Raw genomic sequence first — 19,855 nt, 5'->3', positions numbered from 1 at the left:
AACACACACAAGCGTTTTGTTTCCGGAAGTAAGAACACACACTTGTTGCTGGAAGTTGTACGTGCGCTACTATAGAAACGGAAATCAATGCAGGGAAGACGGTTAAAATGATAAAAATACGGTAAATATTGAACATATTATATATTGTTATGAATGTGTCTTTTACTACATTATATGTAGACTTGCAGTGTGTATATAAAACAATGATGGAGGGTTTGAAGTTGTTTTGGAGGGCTTTGAAGGCTACAACGGTGCCTCCCATTAGCCGCATATGGCAAGCGTTTATCATATTTAAAATCGTAATTTAAAAAAAGACGTGTGTTCTTGTCTCTCATAATGATTGTGAACGTTAGGCAAAATTCCCCCAAAAAGTGCAGTTCCCCTTTAAAAGCCATCTGTCCTCTGTCCTGTAAAGCTACATCTGAACAAACCAAGCAAGATTCAGTGTAAGGAAAGGTAGTGGTAGTTTAATCAGCGGAGGAAGCAGCTCTATTAGATGTAAAGTATGACTGATGAGCAAGATGAAAAGACGGGGAGGGCAGCTCTAATAATAAAAGAGGATATTGATCTTCAGCGTGTCCACTGATTTGGATGACCTTCTGAGAATTGATTTGTACCGTGCGGTGGAAAGACCGTGTGTTTGGAGATCCAGTAGAGAAAGCACCCGGGACGACACCCCTCCAAAAACAAAGAAACCAGGAAGTGCTCCTAAAACCGAGACAACCTCACATGTTAAACATTACCAGTGGAATTAATGATTGTTTGAATCTTGACTAAAAATGCAAACATGACACAATGCATGAGTGTGTTACTATTGAAAGCCAGGCTTGTTAGTGCTGATTCCTGATGGACAGTTGCTGCTTTCTTACGGTGCTTCGGCTTCAGAACACACACAAACTTTACATCAGTGGTTCTTAACCTTGTTGGAGGTACCGAACCTCACCAGTTCCATATGCGCCTTCACCGAACCCTTCTTTAGTGAGAAAAAAAAAATACAGTATATATTTTTTAAATTCAAGACAAAGTTAGGTTTTTTTACTGGTGCACAAAATGAGCCGTGCACAAAGAACAACACAAACAGTGCATGAACTCACAACAAATTACACACCTGCAAATCATATGGAAAATAAGGGGAGAATAGTTTGGGAGTACCCATAATACGCCGATAGGGAGACGTTTTTATTTACATGATGAGTTGGGTGTGTCTTGACCTCAGCGACGGCGGGTCCGCCGAACCCCTAGGGTTCGATCGAACCCAGGTTAAGAACCACTGCTTTACATCCAAAACAACAGCACGCTACGCCCTTAAGTGACACACTGCAATATTTGAAGCAAGATTAGCAGACATTGATTGACATCCATACATATTTTGAGACAAACCCATGGCGGATTATTGTCCCAGAACATGACAACAATGTAACATTGAGTGATACATGATTGTCATCTAAAAGTCAAAATCAATCTGGAGTTTAACAGCCAATGAATGACCTTTTGTATGCTGCATGATCCGTCACATGGTTACTTTTACTGAGAGTCTCAGTAATTTCCATTTCACGCATTTCCGAACACACAGGGATCGGCGAGGAGTGCGTTTACGCCGAGTAAACACAGCGGATGCGATTATCTGCGATTGCTTCAGGGACATTCTCGTGGGAAATCAAGTCAAGTCCCTCATCGGGGAGAGTTGTTTGTAGCTGAAAGAGAGAGCTTCCTGCTTGCAACCGTTGCCAATTAGAAGCTCATGATTTATGCCCAAAGACCAGCGTCTCTCAAACTGAGATCGGAAATATAGTCAAGCAGGCGGAACTTAAGTTTGGGTGTTGGAGTAACTCAAGCTCATTTTAGGATAGTCTTCTCTAGGTCGTCTTCAGACGAGCCTTCCAACATCGTTTTCATTCATCCCGGTTCTCCATACATCCGGCCTTTTCTGCTCTGCCCCTCTCTCCCTCGTGGAGGGGGGGGCACAGGTTCGGTGGCCACGGATGAAACGCTGGCTGTCCAAAGTCGGGACCCGGGGTGGACCGCTCGCCTGTGCATCGGTTGGGGACTACTCCACGCTGCTGACCTGTCTCCGCTCGGGATGGTCTCCTGCTGGCCCCACTATGGACTGGACTCTCACTATTATGTTAGATCCACTATGGACTGGACTCTCACAATATTATGCTAGATCCACTCGATGTCCATTGCACCGGTCGCCCTGGGGGGGGGTCCCCACATCTGCGGTCCTCTCCAAGGTTTCTCATTGTCCCATTGGGTTGAGTTTTTCCTCGCCCTGATGTGGGATCTGAACCGAAGATGTCGTTGTGGCTTGTGCAACCCTTTGAGACACTCATGATTTAGGGCTATATAAATAAACATTGATTGATTGTGGATGTTCTCTTCGTCTTTCTCCTCCACTTCTCCGCATATTTCTTCACCATCTTATACGGACGATTGTTTCCCAGCCTGCATCGTTGTCTGTTTTCATTAGTTATGCATATAGATGAAGACACTTGTTGCATTTTCTATGTCAGGTTATTAGCAGTCTTATGAACGCTGTTGATTGCTGTATCTGTCACCTTTGCATGTGAAACATTTTTGCCATCATTGTTTGTGTTAGGCTTAACTGTTTTGTTGAATATTATTTGGTCAAATTTAGTTAAAAATTATTTTATATTGAAAATGCTTGTGCTGTGTTTTAAAACTGATGTTATTGGAAAAATGAGAACTCAAGTCATGAAAATCGATTTTTTTCTTAGCCCTCCACAAATCAGTCAAGCCCCCCTTTAGCTCCAGGGGTGAAAGAGTCCTTGAGCTGTCCCTGTTTTAGTGGGAGACATTAATTTAAGATACAAGTGTTTTAAGTTAGGAGATCCATCACAGAACCAATTCAGCTTGTAAGATGAGGTACCACTGAGTTCATAATTTGTGTTTAATTTTAGTGTTTGTAAAGTGTTGAACGTGCCAAGCTCTTCCTGTTACCTGGCTATTAGGAATTTCTCCAACTTGCAAAAAAAATAATTCACTTGTCCTGTAGTTCAAATTCCAATACAGCAGCTTGTGGGTTGGAGCCAATTCAATTAGAATTTAAAATTCCAAATTCGGTATAATGCACAAGCCTGGTATGTACCAAACTGTAGTTACGGGGTTAAAAAGCTCTAACTGTGAGGGAGTTGATGCCAAACCCTTTTGTTATGTCCAATTTTTTCTCCATTCCCCCTGGCTGCAATGTGAATGTCAGTGCTGCATCAGCATCGCTCCACAACGTGGAGAACGACTTTCTGTACACTCCGTTTTGACTACACACTCCTGTCATCTCGTCCCACTGGCCGTTCACCCTACTCCCACACACACTAAAGCACGGCTGTCAATCCCCACTGGGCCTTCAGCTTCTAGCCATAACAGCAAAGTAGTCCCTTCGTTAGTGATGTGAATTAAAAGCCTTTCCTCTCCAGACTGTTAGCGCTTATGATGGAATGTTTCTGAAGGTCAGGCATCTCAGGAATGTGTGCGGCGAGCTAAGAACGTCACCTTTAGGGAGGAGATGTTCTCCACAGCCACTTTTTGTTTGGTGAAGACTGCATTCTTATTGATGTTTCTTCTCAAAGAGGACACTGGCTGTGCTGCCTATTTAAAAAATGGTGCTGTTGAAGGTGTGCTATGTTCCTATGAAAAGAAGCACAGCCGGTCGCAGATTTTGCCTTTCCAGATGATTTTTTGTAGTTTTTCTATTGATTTCTTCCATAAAACGAGATTGTGATCATGTAATGTGCGAGGAACTGCCACATTGATTATAGGACAGATTTAAGCACATACGCTGCTTGGTTTAACTTTTTGGGATTCTTTCTATTGAAATATTTAATAAATGTGCAAAGCGAGATCACATTAATTATATGACACATTTTAAGTGAATTTGCCACAGGTTTTGACTTTCTGGAATTTTTGCTGTCTTTCTTAGGATTTCTTTAACAAAATTTGGCATTAATCATATTTTAGTGGTGAGGAGCGATTGCATTAATAATATAACACTTTTCCAGGGTGTACCTTCCGCCCGAGTACAGCTGGGATAGGCTCCAGCCCTCCCGCCCCCGACCCTGAGAGGCACAAGCAGTAGAAAACTGATGGAAATAGATGGATCTTTAAGTAAGCGTGTCAGAGGTTTCGACTTTCTAGAATTTTAGCTGTTTTCTATTGATATCTTTAATAAAATGTGGCAGGTATCATATATGTAAGAGTCGAGGAGCAATGTCATTATTTATATGACACATCTTTGCGTGAACGTGCCACAAGTTTTGAGTTTTTGAATATATTGGCAGTGTTTTTATTGACTCCTTTTTGTAAAATGTGGTGGTTATCACTAATGAGGAGCGAACATACTATTGTTTTGTAGTTACTTTCTGGATTTTTTTGAAGTTTTTCTCTTGTTTTTTTGTAATAAAATAAGGTGGGAATCTTTGGGCACCTCACGATTCGATAACAATTCAACAGCTACGATTTGATAAAAAATCGATTATGTATCTTTAATTTATTTTTATTAATGCCATCCATCTATTTTCTACCGCTTATTCCCTTCGGGGTCGCGGGGGTCACTGGAGCCTATCTCAGCTACAATCGGGCGGAAGGCGGGGTACACCCTGGACAAGTCGACACCTCATCGCAGGGCCAACACAGTTAGACAGACAACATTCACACTCACATTCACACACTAAGGCCAATTTAATGCAGTTTTATATTTCTTTTCATTTCACTAAATTAGTGTTTATCACTTGCAACTTTTAAAAACAGTGTTTTTGTAATAAGAAGCAGTTGAATTAATTCCCATCACATTTATTAAAGTAATGGAAATGTGTGCAGAACTGGAACATAAGTGCGCAATAGTAAAGGAGCTGGTCGGATCTCTTTGTGAGGTAATCCGTTGCAGTCAAGTCAAATTTTTGAACTGTGTACATTACTTGATTTACGATAAATAAATTGATTATCGATTATTGGCGTTTACTAATCGATTTTAGAATCGTCCATGTCTGAATTGCGATGCATCTAAAAATCAATTATTTCCCCTACCTCTTGTTGTCATATATAAAAGGCGAGGAGTAGAGCTGCAGCTATCGAATATTTTAGTAATCGAGTATTTTATCAAATATCCCGATCGAGTAATCGAATAAATCATATTTTGCTTTAAATTAAAAAAAGCAAAATATCAGGCAAATCATATTGTTGATGTAGATGCCCATATCGGCTGTACAAATTTACTTCACAAAAGAAGTGTGGGATACTTCTCTTGTTGCCTTATTTGTATTTTGACTCTATTAAATGGATGTATATTATTATTTGGTGCAGCCGGGCCGGAGCAATATCTTTGCTTAATTAAGGTTTAATTATACATGTTAAGATGTGCCCTCAATTATTGTGGTTGGCCTAATTGTCTTTTATTTCCTAAACGCCTGTTTTCAGTATTGAAGGCTGACACGCACAGCTGAAATGCGTCCGTGGTTGTTTGTGCCAATTTGTGTGTGCTAATAAAAACAGGTGCGCTCACAGCCCTATGTGCTGTGTGGTGTGACCGCATAAAAGAAGTTCTTGTCTCTTGTGCGTTTTTGATGATTACAAACCCCGTTTCCATGTGAGTTGGGCTATTGTGTTAGATGTAAATATAAACGGAATACAATGATTTGCAAATCCTTTTCAACCCATATTCAATTGAATGCACTACAAAGACAAGATATTTGATGTTCAAACTCATAAACTTAATTTTTTTTTTGCAAATAATTAACTTAGAATTTCATGGCTGCAACACGTGCCAAAGTAGTTGGGAAAGGGCATGTTCACCACTGTGTTACATGGCCTTTCTTTTTAACAACACTCAGTAAACGTTAGGGAACTGAGGAGACACATTTTTTAAGCTTCTCAGGTGGAATTCTTTCCCATTCTTGCTTGATGTGCAGCTTGAGTTGTTCAACAGTCCGGGGGTCTCCGTTGTGGTATTTTAGGCTTCATAATGCGCCACACATTTTCAATGGGAGACAGGTCTGGACTACAGGCAGGCCAGTCTAGTACCCGCACTCTTGTACTGTGAAGCCACGTTGATGTAACACGTGGCTTGGCATTGTCTTGCTGAAATAAGCAGGGGCGTCCATGGTAACGTTGCTTGGATGGCAACATATGTTGCTCCAAAACCTGTATGTACCTTTCAGCATTAATGGCGCCTTCACAGATGTGTAAGTTACCCATGTCTTGGGCACTAATGCACCCCCATACCATCACAGATGCTGGCTTTTCAACTTTGCGCCTATAACAACCCGGACGGCGTGGCGAAGTTGGGAGAGTGGCCGTGCCAGCAATCTGAGGGTTGCTGGTTCAATCCCCACCTTCTACCATCCTAGTCACGTCCGTTGTGTCCTTGAGCAAGACATTTCACCCTTGCTCCTGATGGGACTGGTTAGCGCCGTGCATGGCAGCTCCCGCCATCAGTGTGTGAATGTGTGAATGTATGTGTGTGAATGGGTGGATGTGGAAAATAGTGTCAAAGCGCTTTGAGTTCCTTAAAAAGGTAGAAAAGCGCTATACAAGTACGACCCATTTACCATTTTACCATTTCCTCTTTGGTCCGGAGGACACGACGTCCACAGTTTCCAAAAACAATTTGAAATGTGGACTCGTCAGAACAAAAAACACTTTTCCACTTTGTATCAGTCCATCTTAGATGAGCTCAGGCCCAGCGAAGCCGACGACGTTTCTGGGTGTTGTTGATAAACGGTTTTCGCCTTGCATAGGAGAGTTTTAACTTGCACTTACAGATGTAGCGACCAACTGTAGTTACTGACAGTGGGTTTCTGAAGTGTTCCTGAGCCCATGTGGTGATATCCTTTACACACCGATGTCGCTTGTTGATGCAGTACAGCCTGAGGGATCGAAGGTCACGGGCTTAGCTGCTTACGGGGAGTGATTTCTCCAGATTCTCTGAACCCTTTGATGATATTACGGACCGTAGATGGTGAAATCCCTAAATTCCTTGCAATAGCTGGTTGAGAAAGGTTTTTCTTAAACTGTTCAACAATTTGCTCACGCATTTGTTGACAAAGTGGTGACCCTCGCTCCATCCTTGTTTGTGAATGACTGAGCATTTCATGGAATCTACTTTTATACCCAATCATGGCACCCACCTGTTTCCAATTTGCCTGTTCACCTGTGGGATGTTCCAAATAAGTGTTTGATGAGCATTCCTCAACTTTATCAGTATTTATTGCCACCTTTCCCAACTTCTTTGTCACGTGTTGCTGGCATCAAATTCTAAAGTTAATGATTATTTGCAAAAAAAAAAAAATGTTTATCAGTTTGAACATCAAATATGTTGTCTTTGTAGTGCATTCAACTGAATATGGGTTGAAAAGGATTTGCAAATCATTGTCCGTTTATATTTACATCTAACACAATTTCCCAACTAATATGGAAACGGGGTTTGTATTATACGGTGCCGTTTAAATGGTGGTTTCTCTACCAATCTGCTTTGCTAATTTCAACCTGCCAACAATTCATAAATAATATAAAAAGACAAACCACTTAATAATGACGACAAAAGTTTTACATTTTAAGAATGCAATACAGTTGATTGCATTCTTTGCATGCAAAATAGTAATCAATGTTCATTTTGCCACCATAACATGTTTGAGATGAAACCACACATATATATATATATATATATATATATATATATATATATATATATATATATATATATATATATATATATATATATATATATATATATATATATACACATATATATATATATATATATATATATATATATATATATATATATATATATATATATATATATATATATATATATATATATATAAAATTAGTTCGAAATTAATTTTCCCTGAAAAGTTTAAATAAAACTATATTCTTAATATCAAAAATAAAACCATGAGAACAGTTTTCATTATATCAAACATAAAAAGTGGATTAGGTAGTGCCTTTTAATACTGCATTTGAAATGTGCAACCACTGGTGGGTCACCACCAAGCAAAAACCGCGCATGCTCAGAAAAGTAGCGTCAGATTTACCGCCCGTCCGAGCACCGACTGGCAGAATTATAGATCGGCGCCTATGCTATAGAAACTATGGGTACAAGTGCAAGCTATCCAAGTAGCACGTGGTTGCATGACTTGAATAACCCGAATAACTTTGCACGACTACTTTCGCGTGGTTACTAATGAAAGGCTAATTGAACACGACAGCTCGGATAGCGTTGTTAGTTTTCAATACCATTTGGCGGCATTTGATGACATCGCGGAAGTGAGAGAACACATCCTGGTTATCATAATGAATACCATTTATTTTACTAACACAACTTTTGCGTTTACATTTGATAATAAATGACTTACCTCGCCTCCGGGCGTCCCTCAATCGGATGCTTTCTCGACAGGTGCTACAGCATCAAACTTGTGGTATGCGAGCTCCGCTTTGCAATGTCTGCATACTACTGCGTTTTCCTTGCATTTTAGTGTGAAGTGTTCCCACAACTTAGACAACTTTTTTCGCTTCTTAATTCCCTCGTTTTGCTATGGCTCTTGTTCACTGCTTTCTGCGGCGTCTGCCATTGCGAGTTATGTCGGCGAAAAAGTTTTCTAAACTCAAGCGTATTTAAAAGAGCGGTGTTGTGCAGTGCAGGGGGCGTATAATCTGTGACGTAAACACGCTGTGCAACACCTAAACAGTCCGTGCGAAACGTGAGCTTTAGGCCATGTCCACACAAACACAGAGTTTCAAAAACATATTTGGGGTTAAAACGATCTCCATTCAGACAAGTTTAGTTTCAAAACTGTCTATTACTAGACACAAACACATACACCTGCTGTTATGGAGTGGGGGGGAATTAATTAGCTTTTTAGAACGGGGATTTTAGGTGGAAAAAGAAGAAAAATATTGATGTCTGATTAAGACTGAACTGGCGATGTTCAAGTTGACGTCCTTCGTGAAGATCTCAAGACCGGCGACTTTCCCTTTTTCTTGTCGGAGGGGAAATGCCGACTCAGCAGGATGTCTCCTAAAACGGGCCGATCGTCTTACTTCCTGTCTGCTTAGATTCCTTCTAAGCTGCAGAGGAGCTCATTTAGTTGTAGTTTTTGAGGTTCCGTCTGTAAATATAAGTTGTTGTTTTTTTTAACCACAGCCTATTTTTAGATGTGCATTTAAGCTTAATGAAGTGTCGTTCTGCGTCAGCCCCGTTTTTTATTCTTTCTATTTTCCCAGCTGCATTCAAGTCTGCAGAGGACGCATCCGCAGTGTGTTTTGTCCGCAGCCTATATTCACTCGCGTCCAGATAACGGTGGCATTCCCTATCAGGAGGTAGCTTGGGAAAAGAAAAGAAAGGAGGAGGAGCGACCATACGCTCCCTGTTTACCATATCAGTGGCAACCTGGCAAGGATGCAACAAAACAACAAAATGAGGTGGTTCAAGGTCAGAGGCATGACTTAATAAAAGGGGAATTGAAAGGAGACAGGAAATGATGATAAAAAGCAAGAGAAAAACATTTCAAAGTTGCAAAAAGAGGTAGAATAAAGTGGACTAGTGGGTCAAAAATGAGTTTTTGAAGGGACCTTTTACAACATTGGTTCTCAAACTTTGGGGCTTCGTCTACAACAGGGGTCACCAACCTTTTTGAAACCAAGGGCTACTTCTTGGGTACTGATTAATGCGAAGGGCTACCAGTTAGATACACACTTAAATAAATTGCCAGAAGTAGCCAATTTGCTCAATTTACCTTTAACTCTGTTATTATTAATAATTAATGATATTTATCTTTGTGGAAACACTGATCATCTTAATGATTTCTCACAATAAATATATATAGAAACAGATAAATATCAATATGCAACACTTTATTTTTATATTTTCTCTAAGTGCACATTTTTCAAATTGAACATTTTCAAATGATCACTTCTAAGACAGTCTTGTGAAATCACAATATCCCATTTTAACTAGCTAGCCACTAACATTTTTTAACAAATCATGAATTACTTTGCACCATGTTTGTACAAATAATAACTCATGTAAAATACAAAAGTAAACTCTCAAATTTTTAAATCATGTCACACTTTGAACTGGACACCAAATCTGTTATCTGTTTCTTTGTCAGTTAGTGGGAAGCCTGGCATTGCATGCTGTTAACTAGTGTGTTGTACTCTGGTGTGTAACTTGACACTGCAACTCTGAGTGAGTCTTGCAGATGTGCATCAGTGAGGCGTGTTCTGTGTTTGTTCTTGATGAAGTTCATGTCAGAAAAGGCTGATTCACAAAGATAAGATTTTTCCTCATTGTTTGCGGAACCTTCTTAATCTTTTGGACATATTTTCACAGCAATCTGGCCTTAAGCTTAATTATGATAAATGTAAAATGTTAAGGATCGGAAATCTAAAGGGAACGTCCTTTCGAATGGAATGCAAAGTACCTGTTTTGTGGACAGATGGACCAGTTAACATACTTGGTGTTGTTGTCCCAGAAAATCTGGAAGATCTAGGCTCAGTAAATTATGATAATCGACTAAGAAAGCTGGACAAAATTATGCAATTATGGAAAGGGAAATCCCTAACCTTGTATGGTAAAATGTCTATTGCCAACTCGTTAATTATTCCTCAATTTATTTATTTGTTTTTGTCATTACCAGCTCCATCACAAAACTTTTTTAAGATTTATGAGCGAGGGTCTTCGATTTTGTCTGGAACGGCAAACCAGAAAAGATTAAAAGAAAGGTTTTGTACAAAGAGTATGAATAAGGGGGCCTGAAACTTCTCAACCTTGAAGCTATGTGTCTGTCTTTAAAAGCATCAATTGTTCCAACGATGTATTTAAACATTGAGTGGTACACAAATGTCCTGTTGGACAAAAAACATGTACTGTATCAAAAGAAATTGTATCCTTTTTTACAAGTGATCCCCTTCCATTTTTCTTATGTAGAGAGTCTGCTGGGAAACATAAAGGAATTCATAAAGGAAACAATCCACTCATAGTGGTGTTTTCAAGTTTATGTGCCAGAAAAAAGAGACGATATTTTGCAGCAGTTAATGGATGAACTCTAATATTGTAATAGATGGAAAGCCTTTCTTTTGGAAAAATATGTTTGAAAGAGGAATCATTTTTGTCAATGATATAATCAATGAGAATGGTAAAATAATGAAGTATGATGAATTTAGAGCTATGTATGGTGATGCTTGCTCAAGCTTTTCATTTTATCAACTAACTGGAGTAATTGGGAAAAGATGGAAACAAATAATTAATTATGGAACTACTAAATTATTAGTTTGTAAACCTCTAATAAGAAATTCTAGTTGGCAAAAAGGAACTAAAATAAATAGAAAAATATATAATTTCTATTTAATAAAGAAATCTTTGAAGGCTGCCTCATACAACACAAATGGAAAATGGGAGGACTTTTTTGACTGCCCGTTGCCATGGGATGCCATATTCAAACTAATCTATAAAACCACTATCGATGTGCAAAATCGTTATTTTCAAATTAAAATTATTTATAACTTCTTACCCACAGGGAAAATGTTAAAATTATGGAATATGACAGAGTCAGATGATTGCCGATTTTGTTGTCAGGAGCCTGAATCCACCCTGCATTTGTTTTGGTATTGTCATATTGTGTCTTTGTTTTGGGTGGAAGTTGAAAAAATGTGTTTAAGGATTGGTTTGTTTATGAAGCTTAATGTGGTTTCTGTTATTTTAGGAGAGTTCATTGACAATCATGATTTAGTCAATTTAATTATAGTACTCGGTAAAATGTTTATTTTTAAGGCCAAAAACAGATATTCACTTAGTATTACTTTCTTTAAAACATTTATTCAGTATTTTCTAACTTTAGAAAGTTACATGGTTATAAACGATAATGATGCCAAAAAACATTTAAAAAAAGATGAGAAGTCCTCAAAGGCTTATTTTGAAAGTATAATTATGTTTATAGATTATATGATATCTGTTGTTGTGTTCCTTAATTTGAGTGACCTGGACATAATTTGGACTGTACATAAATGCTTATTTTGAAAATGTAATTTTGTTTATAAATTATATGCAATCTGTTGTGTTCCCTAATTTATTTCTGTGTACATGAATGAAGGTGTGTGTTGCTGAGTCCGACTTGGACATTATCTGGACTGGGCCTGGTTTAAAAAAAACCCTTTAAACAAATCTAATTTCATTGATAACCTGGTCTGTTGAAGATAAGGCCCTTTTTTAAAAAATAAAATAAAATAAGATAAATAAATAAAAAACATTTTCTTGGATAAAAAAGAAAGTAAAACAATATAAAAATAATTACATAAAAAAATAGTAATTAATGAAAATGTTAGTGGACCAGCAGCCTATACAATCATGTGTGCTTCAGGGACTGTGTCCCTTGCAGATGTGTTGTCTATGTTGTGGGAACCAGAATATTGGTAGCAGAAAGAAATAACCCCTTTTGTGTGAGTGGGTGTGGATGAGTGTGCATGGGGGAGGTTGTTTGGGTTGATGCACTGATTGAAAGTGTATATTGTGTTTTTTCTATGTAGATTTAATTTAAAAAAATAAAAAATTTTTAGAACAGGCCCGCGGGCGACTCATCTGGTCCTTACGGGCGACCTGGTGCCCGCGGGCACCGCGTTGGTGACCCCTGATCTACAACATGAAGAAAAATAAAATGATATAGGAAATAATTGGACAAAAACATATGTATTAATGAACGATTCTAATTAAATGTTCTTTTGCTGATCTCAGAAACAAGCGGGTTGGCTGCTTTTAAACAAACATTAAGATTTTATTAAATGATATAAAAGTTAAAAAAAAGTGGTATCAAATAATAATTAAACAATTATATTATAATATTTAAAAAATTCCCCCCATATGCATTTTTACCACAGGCAGTAAGAAAAAAATGGAGTCAATTGTTTTTGAACAATTAATTCTCGCCCTTTTTAGCCCTGCTTTGTGGCTTATTTTAACATATTTACGCCTGGGTTTGACCTGTAAACTAAATCCTGGCATCGCTTTTAATCCGTCGGCCGTTTTGCTTCATTGTTTCGTTTGATTGCAGTAAATGAAAGAAACGTCTCCCCCGACTGCGGCGTGGTCTTGCAATAAATGATGGCTAAATGGAGCTTTTGTTGTCCTCGAGGAAGCGACAGAGAGGGGAATTCCAAAGAAGCCTCCCATTCTCTCACACGCTTTATATATATATATATATATATATATATATATATATATATATATATATATATATATATATATATATATATATATATATATATATATATATATATAAATTTAAAAAAAAAAAAAAATATATATATATATATATATATATATATATATATATATATATATATATATATATATATATACACACACACACACACGCACCATCTTGCAACAATAAACATCCCCCGGCCCTGTAACATAGTGAAATAAAAACCTGAGTCAGAGCAACAAATGAGGCTTGGGGATTACTTTCTATTTCTCCTTGTTGTGAGGGCTATTTTTAGCTACTCTGTTGCCACACAATGAACCCATAAAATAAAACAAAGCAGCGTTTTACTTCTGCTTTGAATTATGATTGCAGTTGTTGCGGGCAAAAGTGTTTTATTTTATTACATATGATTGTTTGAGCAAATCAAAAGTCAATAGTACACAGTAACTGAACATTAGCAAAAATGACCAGTGGTGTCCCAATCCGATATTGATTTCGGATATCAGTCAGAGAGCAGCAAAAAAATCAAGTAGGCTTGCATCTACACAATATAAGCTTTGATACAAGCAGTCTTGCAGTGTGTTTACTTGTGGAAAGCTAGACAGCCAGTTAACAGCTACAAGGTTGGTCTTTCCTTAGGTTTGAGCAGTCATTTACAAAAGTTAAACATGGTAGGCTATACTGTAGGCTACTACCTACTAAGAACTAACAGCTACACAGCAGCTAAGTAAACACTAGCACACAAGCTAGACATACGTAATAATTGTCCTTAATTGAACAATATTGAAGTATAGTAAATACAGTAAATATAGTTGCATATTACTTACAGATACAGTGGAACCTCGATTTACGATTGCGACCTTTTTGGTCTACAAACCTTTAGATCGAGCTTATTATGCCTCTGTGTGTGAACAATGTCTCGGCATACGAACGCTTCATTCATTCATTCATTTTATGTGCCGCTGGAAGCCGTATGGGGGCTGCCATGTTGGATTGGCTCGCAAATATGGAAGAAACAACTCCACAATTGCAACCATTATAAAAAAAATTACTTTTATATGGTTGCTGACTTTGCCAAAGGGATTAAATATATTTGCTAGGACAGAGAGAAAGAGCAAGACCAGGTTGAAAAGCTGTTAAATTGGATTATCAATAAAAGATGAATAATAGCATTTCTAAGGCTATCATTTGCAAAAAGACTTATTTTATATGATGGAAAGCGGGAAAAAACAAAGCCTTTTTTTTTCTTGTCTCTCATAATGATTGTGAACGATAGGCACAATTCCCCTAATAGCATAAAATAAAATACAACAAACAATAAATGTAGAAACACACATTTTTTCAATGGAGTTCAGTGTGCTCATCGTGCCGTTAACCAATTGCTAGCGCTGCACGAAATTTTAACTGAAAAGATTTTGGTCATGTTGACTTAAGTTTTTGTATCTTACCATTTCGTTAAGTGGATAATTCCGTTGAGTGGATAATGTACAAATAAAGAAGGTATTGTGTGTTGCTACAGCATTAGTCTGCCGCCAGCCACAACAGGAGCAGCTGATTGCTTGCACCTGCGCTGATTGGAGTAGCGGCAGCCAATCCAGAGGGCGCTTGAAGTCAGCTGACACGTCATCTTAAACAGTGTCATGTGTGACATGGGTTACACTTGCATTGCTATTGCAACATCCACTGGATACATGTAGAACAGTAGTTTCTTTCATTCAAAAATTGCAGCTCATTTTTATACTTGGCAAACTTATTTTGCGGCCCGCTGGTCGGATTGAACCTGTTTGCGGGCCTACTACAGCCAGCGGGTTGTACGTTCAACACCCCTGCGCTAGACTCCTATTAATCTACTTATTCATTACCTGTTAATATCTGTTTACTTTCTGCTGTAATGTGCTTCCATGTACACTTCTTACATTTTATTACGCATTTATTTCTTGGTGTTGTTCAAAGCTAGCTTACCGGTTAGCTTAGCTCTTAGCATGCTTTCTCCTGGCCTGCACTTGGGGTGTAACACGTTTAGCCTCAACCTCCAATGAAAATGTCACTTGACAAGATGCTAAGAAATTCAGTTTACTTGCCGAAACGCAGGTGATTATTACTAGCTTAGTGGAGTGGCTGTGTATGGAGATACACAAATAGATGCTAGCTGTTAAAAAAAAAATACTGCGTCAGCCAGAGAGGATCGGCATCACTCTGCAATGGCGATCACATACTTTTCCCACAAAAATCGGCGGATATTGGTCGATCGGCACATCCCTAGTTTCGATACTTATGCCCATGTGTCAAAGCTCTTCCTTGCGCTTTGATTTAATGCACTTTGCGGTACATTTTTGGTGCAAAAGTGTTGGGACACAACACCCAATTAATTTAAAGCATTGTGTCCCAATACTTGTGTCTATATGGCAGCCCCACTCAGGGTGGCCTTGCTGGTCGGTTACGCTCAAAGGACCGACCAGCTAATGACTTTGCATGGACGCACACATGTGCCGCACCAACCTAACAGCTGCTCTGCTGCTGTTGGACATACGTAACGTTTGTCCACTACCCAGAAAGCAATGTAGTGATTGTAACCTCCTAGACAATCCATAAACACCCACCCTAGCCTCATCCAGTCCCATCCCAAACAATACCAGCACTGTTCCAGAAACCTCACAACGCATTTGTCTCCTGATGTCAGCGCTGCTGCCTCCGCTGCATTGCTGCGCTGTCGTCTCGCATCCAGTGAAGGGCGAGAAAGCACGGAAAGCCCCATGCGCTTCAAGAAGGCAGCCAAGCGTGCAATAGCAAAATCATTTTGGAAGCACATGAGTGTCTCTCAGGCAATGTCCTTATGTACAAATGTATTCTTTATCACTTGGTGTCCAAAAACACATTCAGATGTCTTTATATGTGTTTATATGCATGCCAAAGCAACGGGTGGCACCGACAAGAAGGGCATTTTTAGCCAATGGGAAGCCTGAAGAAAGTTGTTTTGGGGAAAAGGTACAATGGCAACAATGGTGAAACAAGTAAAATATAAATAATACGTTTATTGTGTACTAATCAGGATTTGGATTTACTCAATTGAATATGAAAAAACAATAATGAAAAAATAAATTATTGTTCGCACTTAAACTACTATTTTTATATTAAATAAAGATGAAGAAAGCTAATTCTGGAAAAGACACAGCAATATAATTGATGAGATAGTGAAGAGGTTCATTCGGCCTACTGATAATTCATTTATATCAGGGGTCTCAAACACGTGGCCCGCGGGCCAATTGCGGCCCGCGAGACGTTATTTTGCGGCCCCCACCTTAATATGAAAGTTTAATGTTAGTGCGGCCCGCGAGTTTAAAATGAATGACACTTGACAGCGTTGTGTGCGGAGCTGAAGGAATCTACCAATCACGGTGTGGTATAAGGCTCTCGACAATATCTTTAGTGTCCTCTAGAAACTGTCACCGCATCATCTTTTTCTCCATACTAACAACGTGCCGGCCCAGACACATGTAGTATGAGGCTTCTGCAGACACACGCAAGTAATAGCAAGACATACTTGAGGAACAGCCATATATGTCACAATGAGGGTGGTCATATTTTATTTTATTTATTTTTTAACACTGTTACAAATATGCGCCACACTGTGAACCCACACCAAACAAGAATGACAAACACATTTCGGGAGAACATCCGCACCGTAACACAACATAAACACAACAGAACAAATACCCAGAATCCTTTGCAGCCCTAACTCTTCCGGGCTACAAAAACACCCCCGCTACCCCCAACCCCGCCTCCTCCCAACCCCGCCCACCTCAACCCCGCCCACCTCAACACCCCCCCTCCCCCCCTCCCCCCATCTCCCGAGTTCGGAGGTCTCAAGGTTGGCAAGTATGCATTGACGTCACTTGCGTGATGCAAGCAGAGAAACATTTTGCCGCTTTTCCACTACACCCACACACGCTCTTCCTCCCTCCCTCTCTGCCTCCCTCACTCGCTTGCCCACCTGCTCGCTCCCGCCCCCGCCGCCGCTGTAAACAGTCCGGGCAGGGAAGAGGAGCGCTCCGGTAGCTTCCAAAGCACTCCTCCGAAGGACCGAGTGACAATACAAAAGTGTGGTGCACTGGACCCCAGCGCTGATACTCCGACAGAGAGTCGCTGGGCGAATCAGACGTGTAACACGTCAATGGTGATGTTAGCCCGTTCGGGGCTAATTGTGCTACCGTAACTGTAAACTCCACGGCGAGCCCCCCAACCCCCTCCCGTTGGCTCCAGACAGAGACGATTTTTGATGCAATATTTCTTTGTTGAGCACAGGGGCACCCCGACGTGTCTTATTTCATTTCATTTCATTTCATTTTTATTTATCTCCTTCATTGATGTGCATCTTTGATCGATAGACAATTATACCTCAATTATTCAATTATACATTTACACACCAATGTCTGAGAAGGAGCAGGATGAAGAAAAATCTTATATTTTTCTGCCCCTTCAACATAATATGTAGTCTTACTTAACGATATCATATAAACCAACAATTACATCCAAATATAACGAAAACAAACAAAAAAACACAAGAAGTGCAAAACTTCATGATGTACAAACCGAACAAAAAAAACAAAAGAAGTAATATTCACCTCACGGGATGATACAAAACAAATACAAAACCAGGCAAAAAATAAGTAAAATAATAAATATAAAGCAAAATGTAAACACTTATGGCTGTCCATATGATCTTATTGTTCTGTCTTTATATATTTTTTCAATTGGAATATATTTTTACAATCTTTTATCTCATTGTAAAGAGAATTCCATAGTTTAACCCCCATCGCTGATATACAAATTTGTTTTAAAGTTGTCCTTGAATACTGATGTTGGAAATGACCTTTTCTTCTATGCTCTTCATTCTCAGAAGTGATGACAAACATTTTTTGTAAATTTGCTGGTAATGTTTTACTTTTAGCCTTAAGCATGACACATAATGTTTGTAACTTTATTAGCTCCTGTTATTTCAATAAACCGGAATTAATAAATAATATGTTAGTGTGTTCTAAGTAATCTACTTTATGAATAATCCTTACAGCTCTTTTCTGTAGTTGATACAGAGAAAGTTGCGGTGCACAAGGAATACAATTTGAAACGTCATTATACAACTAGACATGCTGAGGAGTATGCAAAATACCAGGGAGATGAGAGAGTGAACCGGGTTGCAAATTTTAAAACCAGTCTACTGAGGCAACAAGATTTCGTCAAGAAAGCAAGCGAAAAGAGCGATGCAGCAGTCAAAGCTAGCTACATGGTGAGTGAGATGGTTGCTAGGGCGGGAAAGCCATTCAAAGAAGGTGAATTCATTAAAAAGTGCATGTTAGATTTTTTTTAAGAAATCTTTTCTTGTGGCCCAGCCTCACCCAGTTTCTGCATCCAGTGGCCCCCAGGTAAATTGAGTTTGAGACCCCTGATTTATATAAACAAGGGTCTTCTATAAAAGCCTGAATAGTACAATTGTTTGTACCTGACAAATTTGAGGAGAGTCAAATATGTCACTTTTGAATATAGTTATTTTAAAAACAGTATTTTTCCACACTTAAATGTATTTTTTTGTCCCCCTGCAAGTCACAGTACAAAACCTCCTTAGAGGAGCAACAGATGGTGCTGTTAGCCTTAACCAGACAACCATTTTTAGACATAAAGCAAAAAATATAACCTCACAAAGCACATAGAGCTGAGTTGTGCGTTGCCGAGGTGCTGTCGCCCCAGGTTACGGGGGTTGCTAGGGGATGGATGAGGATGACTGGCATCATCATCATCATCATCACCGTGACCATGTGCTGCTGCGCATCCTAATTCTTTCATCCTTCCTTTTTGTACTCGATGAAAGCAAGAGTGTGTGTGGGAAAAGGCTTACGGCGTTTAGTAAGGAATCGCCGCGTCATGCTCCGCTTTACCCCTGCCAAGTCACAATTAGTAGCAGTGAGCAAAGAAATGCTGTTCCCGCCATTATAACAGTTGTTATGATCATGGCAATTACGCTGACGGCGCCATAGCGACGCATGCCGAAAACAACGCTCCAAAGGGATGCATGTTGTCGTTAAGATTGTGTTAAGATAGCGTGGTGGTGTATTGTGTTGCTGTGTGTGTCATAAATAGAAGCTGCTTTGTGGTTTGAGGCGCCAGCTACAGAGGATACGTCTGGCACCTGGGACGTTTTGGAGAGTAAAGGATTATAGAAATACAACACACACGGCTTTTCTTTTACTGTCAGCAAAAGGTAAAAGTTGTCTCCAATGTGTATCCCACAACAGCAGGTGACGCCTGCACGCTGAACCATATACCAACTTTTTGCCGATGGGAAGGAAGCTTGAAGATAGACATTTTAGGTAAGGACTGAGAAAAAATACAAAATAAAGGTGCACAGCCAATCAGAAACATGAAGAAAGCCCTTGCAGGAAAGGCGCAACAGTAACAATGGCAAATCAATTACACTCAAATTATGGCAGCATTACACACACACTTTCTCTCACTGCATGTGTTGCAGTTTGTTTGTAACTTTTGTTTTACAATATTAAGTGATTATTTGCTTAGCGTAATCCAAGCTGATATTATTTACCGTGTAAGTGGGAGGTATAATGTAATTAAGGATAAGTAAGGTTTGCAGCCTA

The 19,855-nt window shown here is 39.1% G+C and overlaps 1 protein-coding gene across 5 annotated transcripts in view; it reads left to right on the top strand.

Moving 5' to 3' along the window:
* The window catches only part of pag1 (phosphoprotein membrane anchor with glycosphingolipid microdomains 1), a 109,975-nt gene that overhangs the window by 9,306 nt on the left and 80,814 nt on the right, over positions 1-19,855 (top strand). For 3 of the 5 annotated variants that reach the window (XR_009827066.1, XM_062056590.1, XM_062056593.1), the window contains exon 2: positions 19,499-19,573. The exons of the other annotated variants lie outside the window; for them this stretch is intronic. Coding sequence is in view for 2 of the 3 variants with exons in the window: in XM_062056590.1 (XP_061912574.1) it covers positions 19,542-19,573 (32 nt within the window). In the remaining variant the exon portion in view is untranslated. The remainder of the gene's footprint in view (positions 1-19,498; positions 19,574-19,855) is intronic. 5 annotated transcript variants of the gene reach the window in all.

This window comes from Entelurus aequoreus, linkage group LG08 (assembly GCF_033978785.1).
Source record: "Entelurus aequoreus isolate RoL-2023_Sb linkage group LG08, RoL_Eaeq_v1.1, whole genome shotgun sequence".
NCBI classification, from domain to species: domain Eukaryota; kingdom Metazoa; phylum Chordata; class Actinopteri; order Syngnathiformes; family Syngnathidae; genus Entelurus; species Entelurus aequoreus.
The sequence above is the reverse complement of the archived record's forward strand: the minus strand, read 5'-3'. Positions and strand labels throughout refer to the sequence as shown.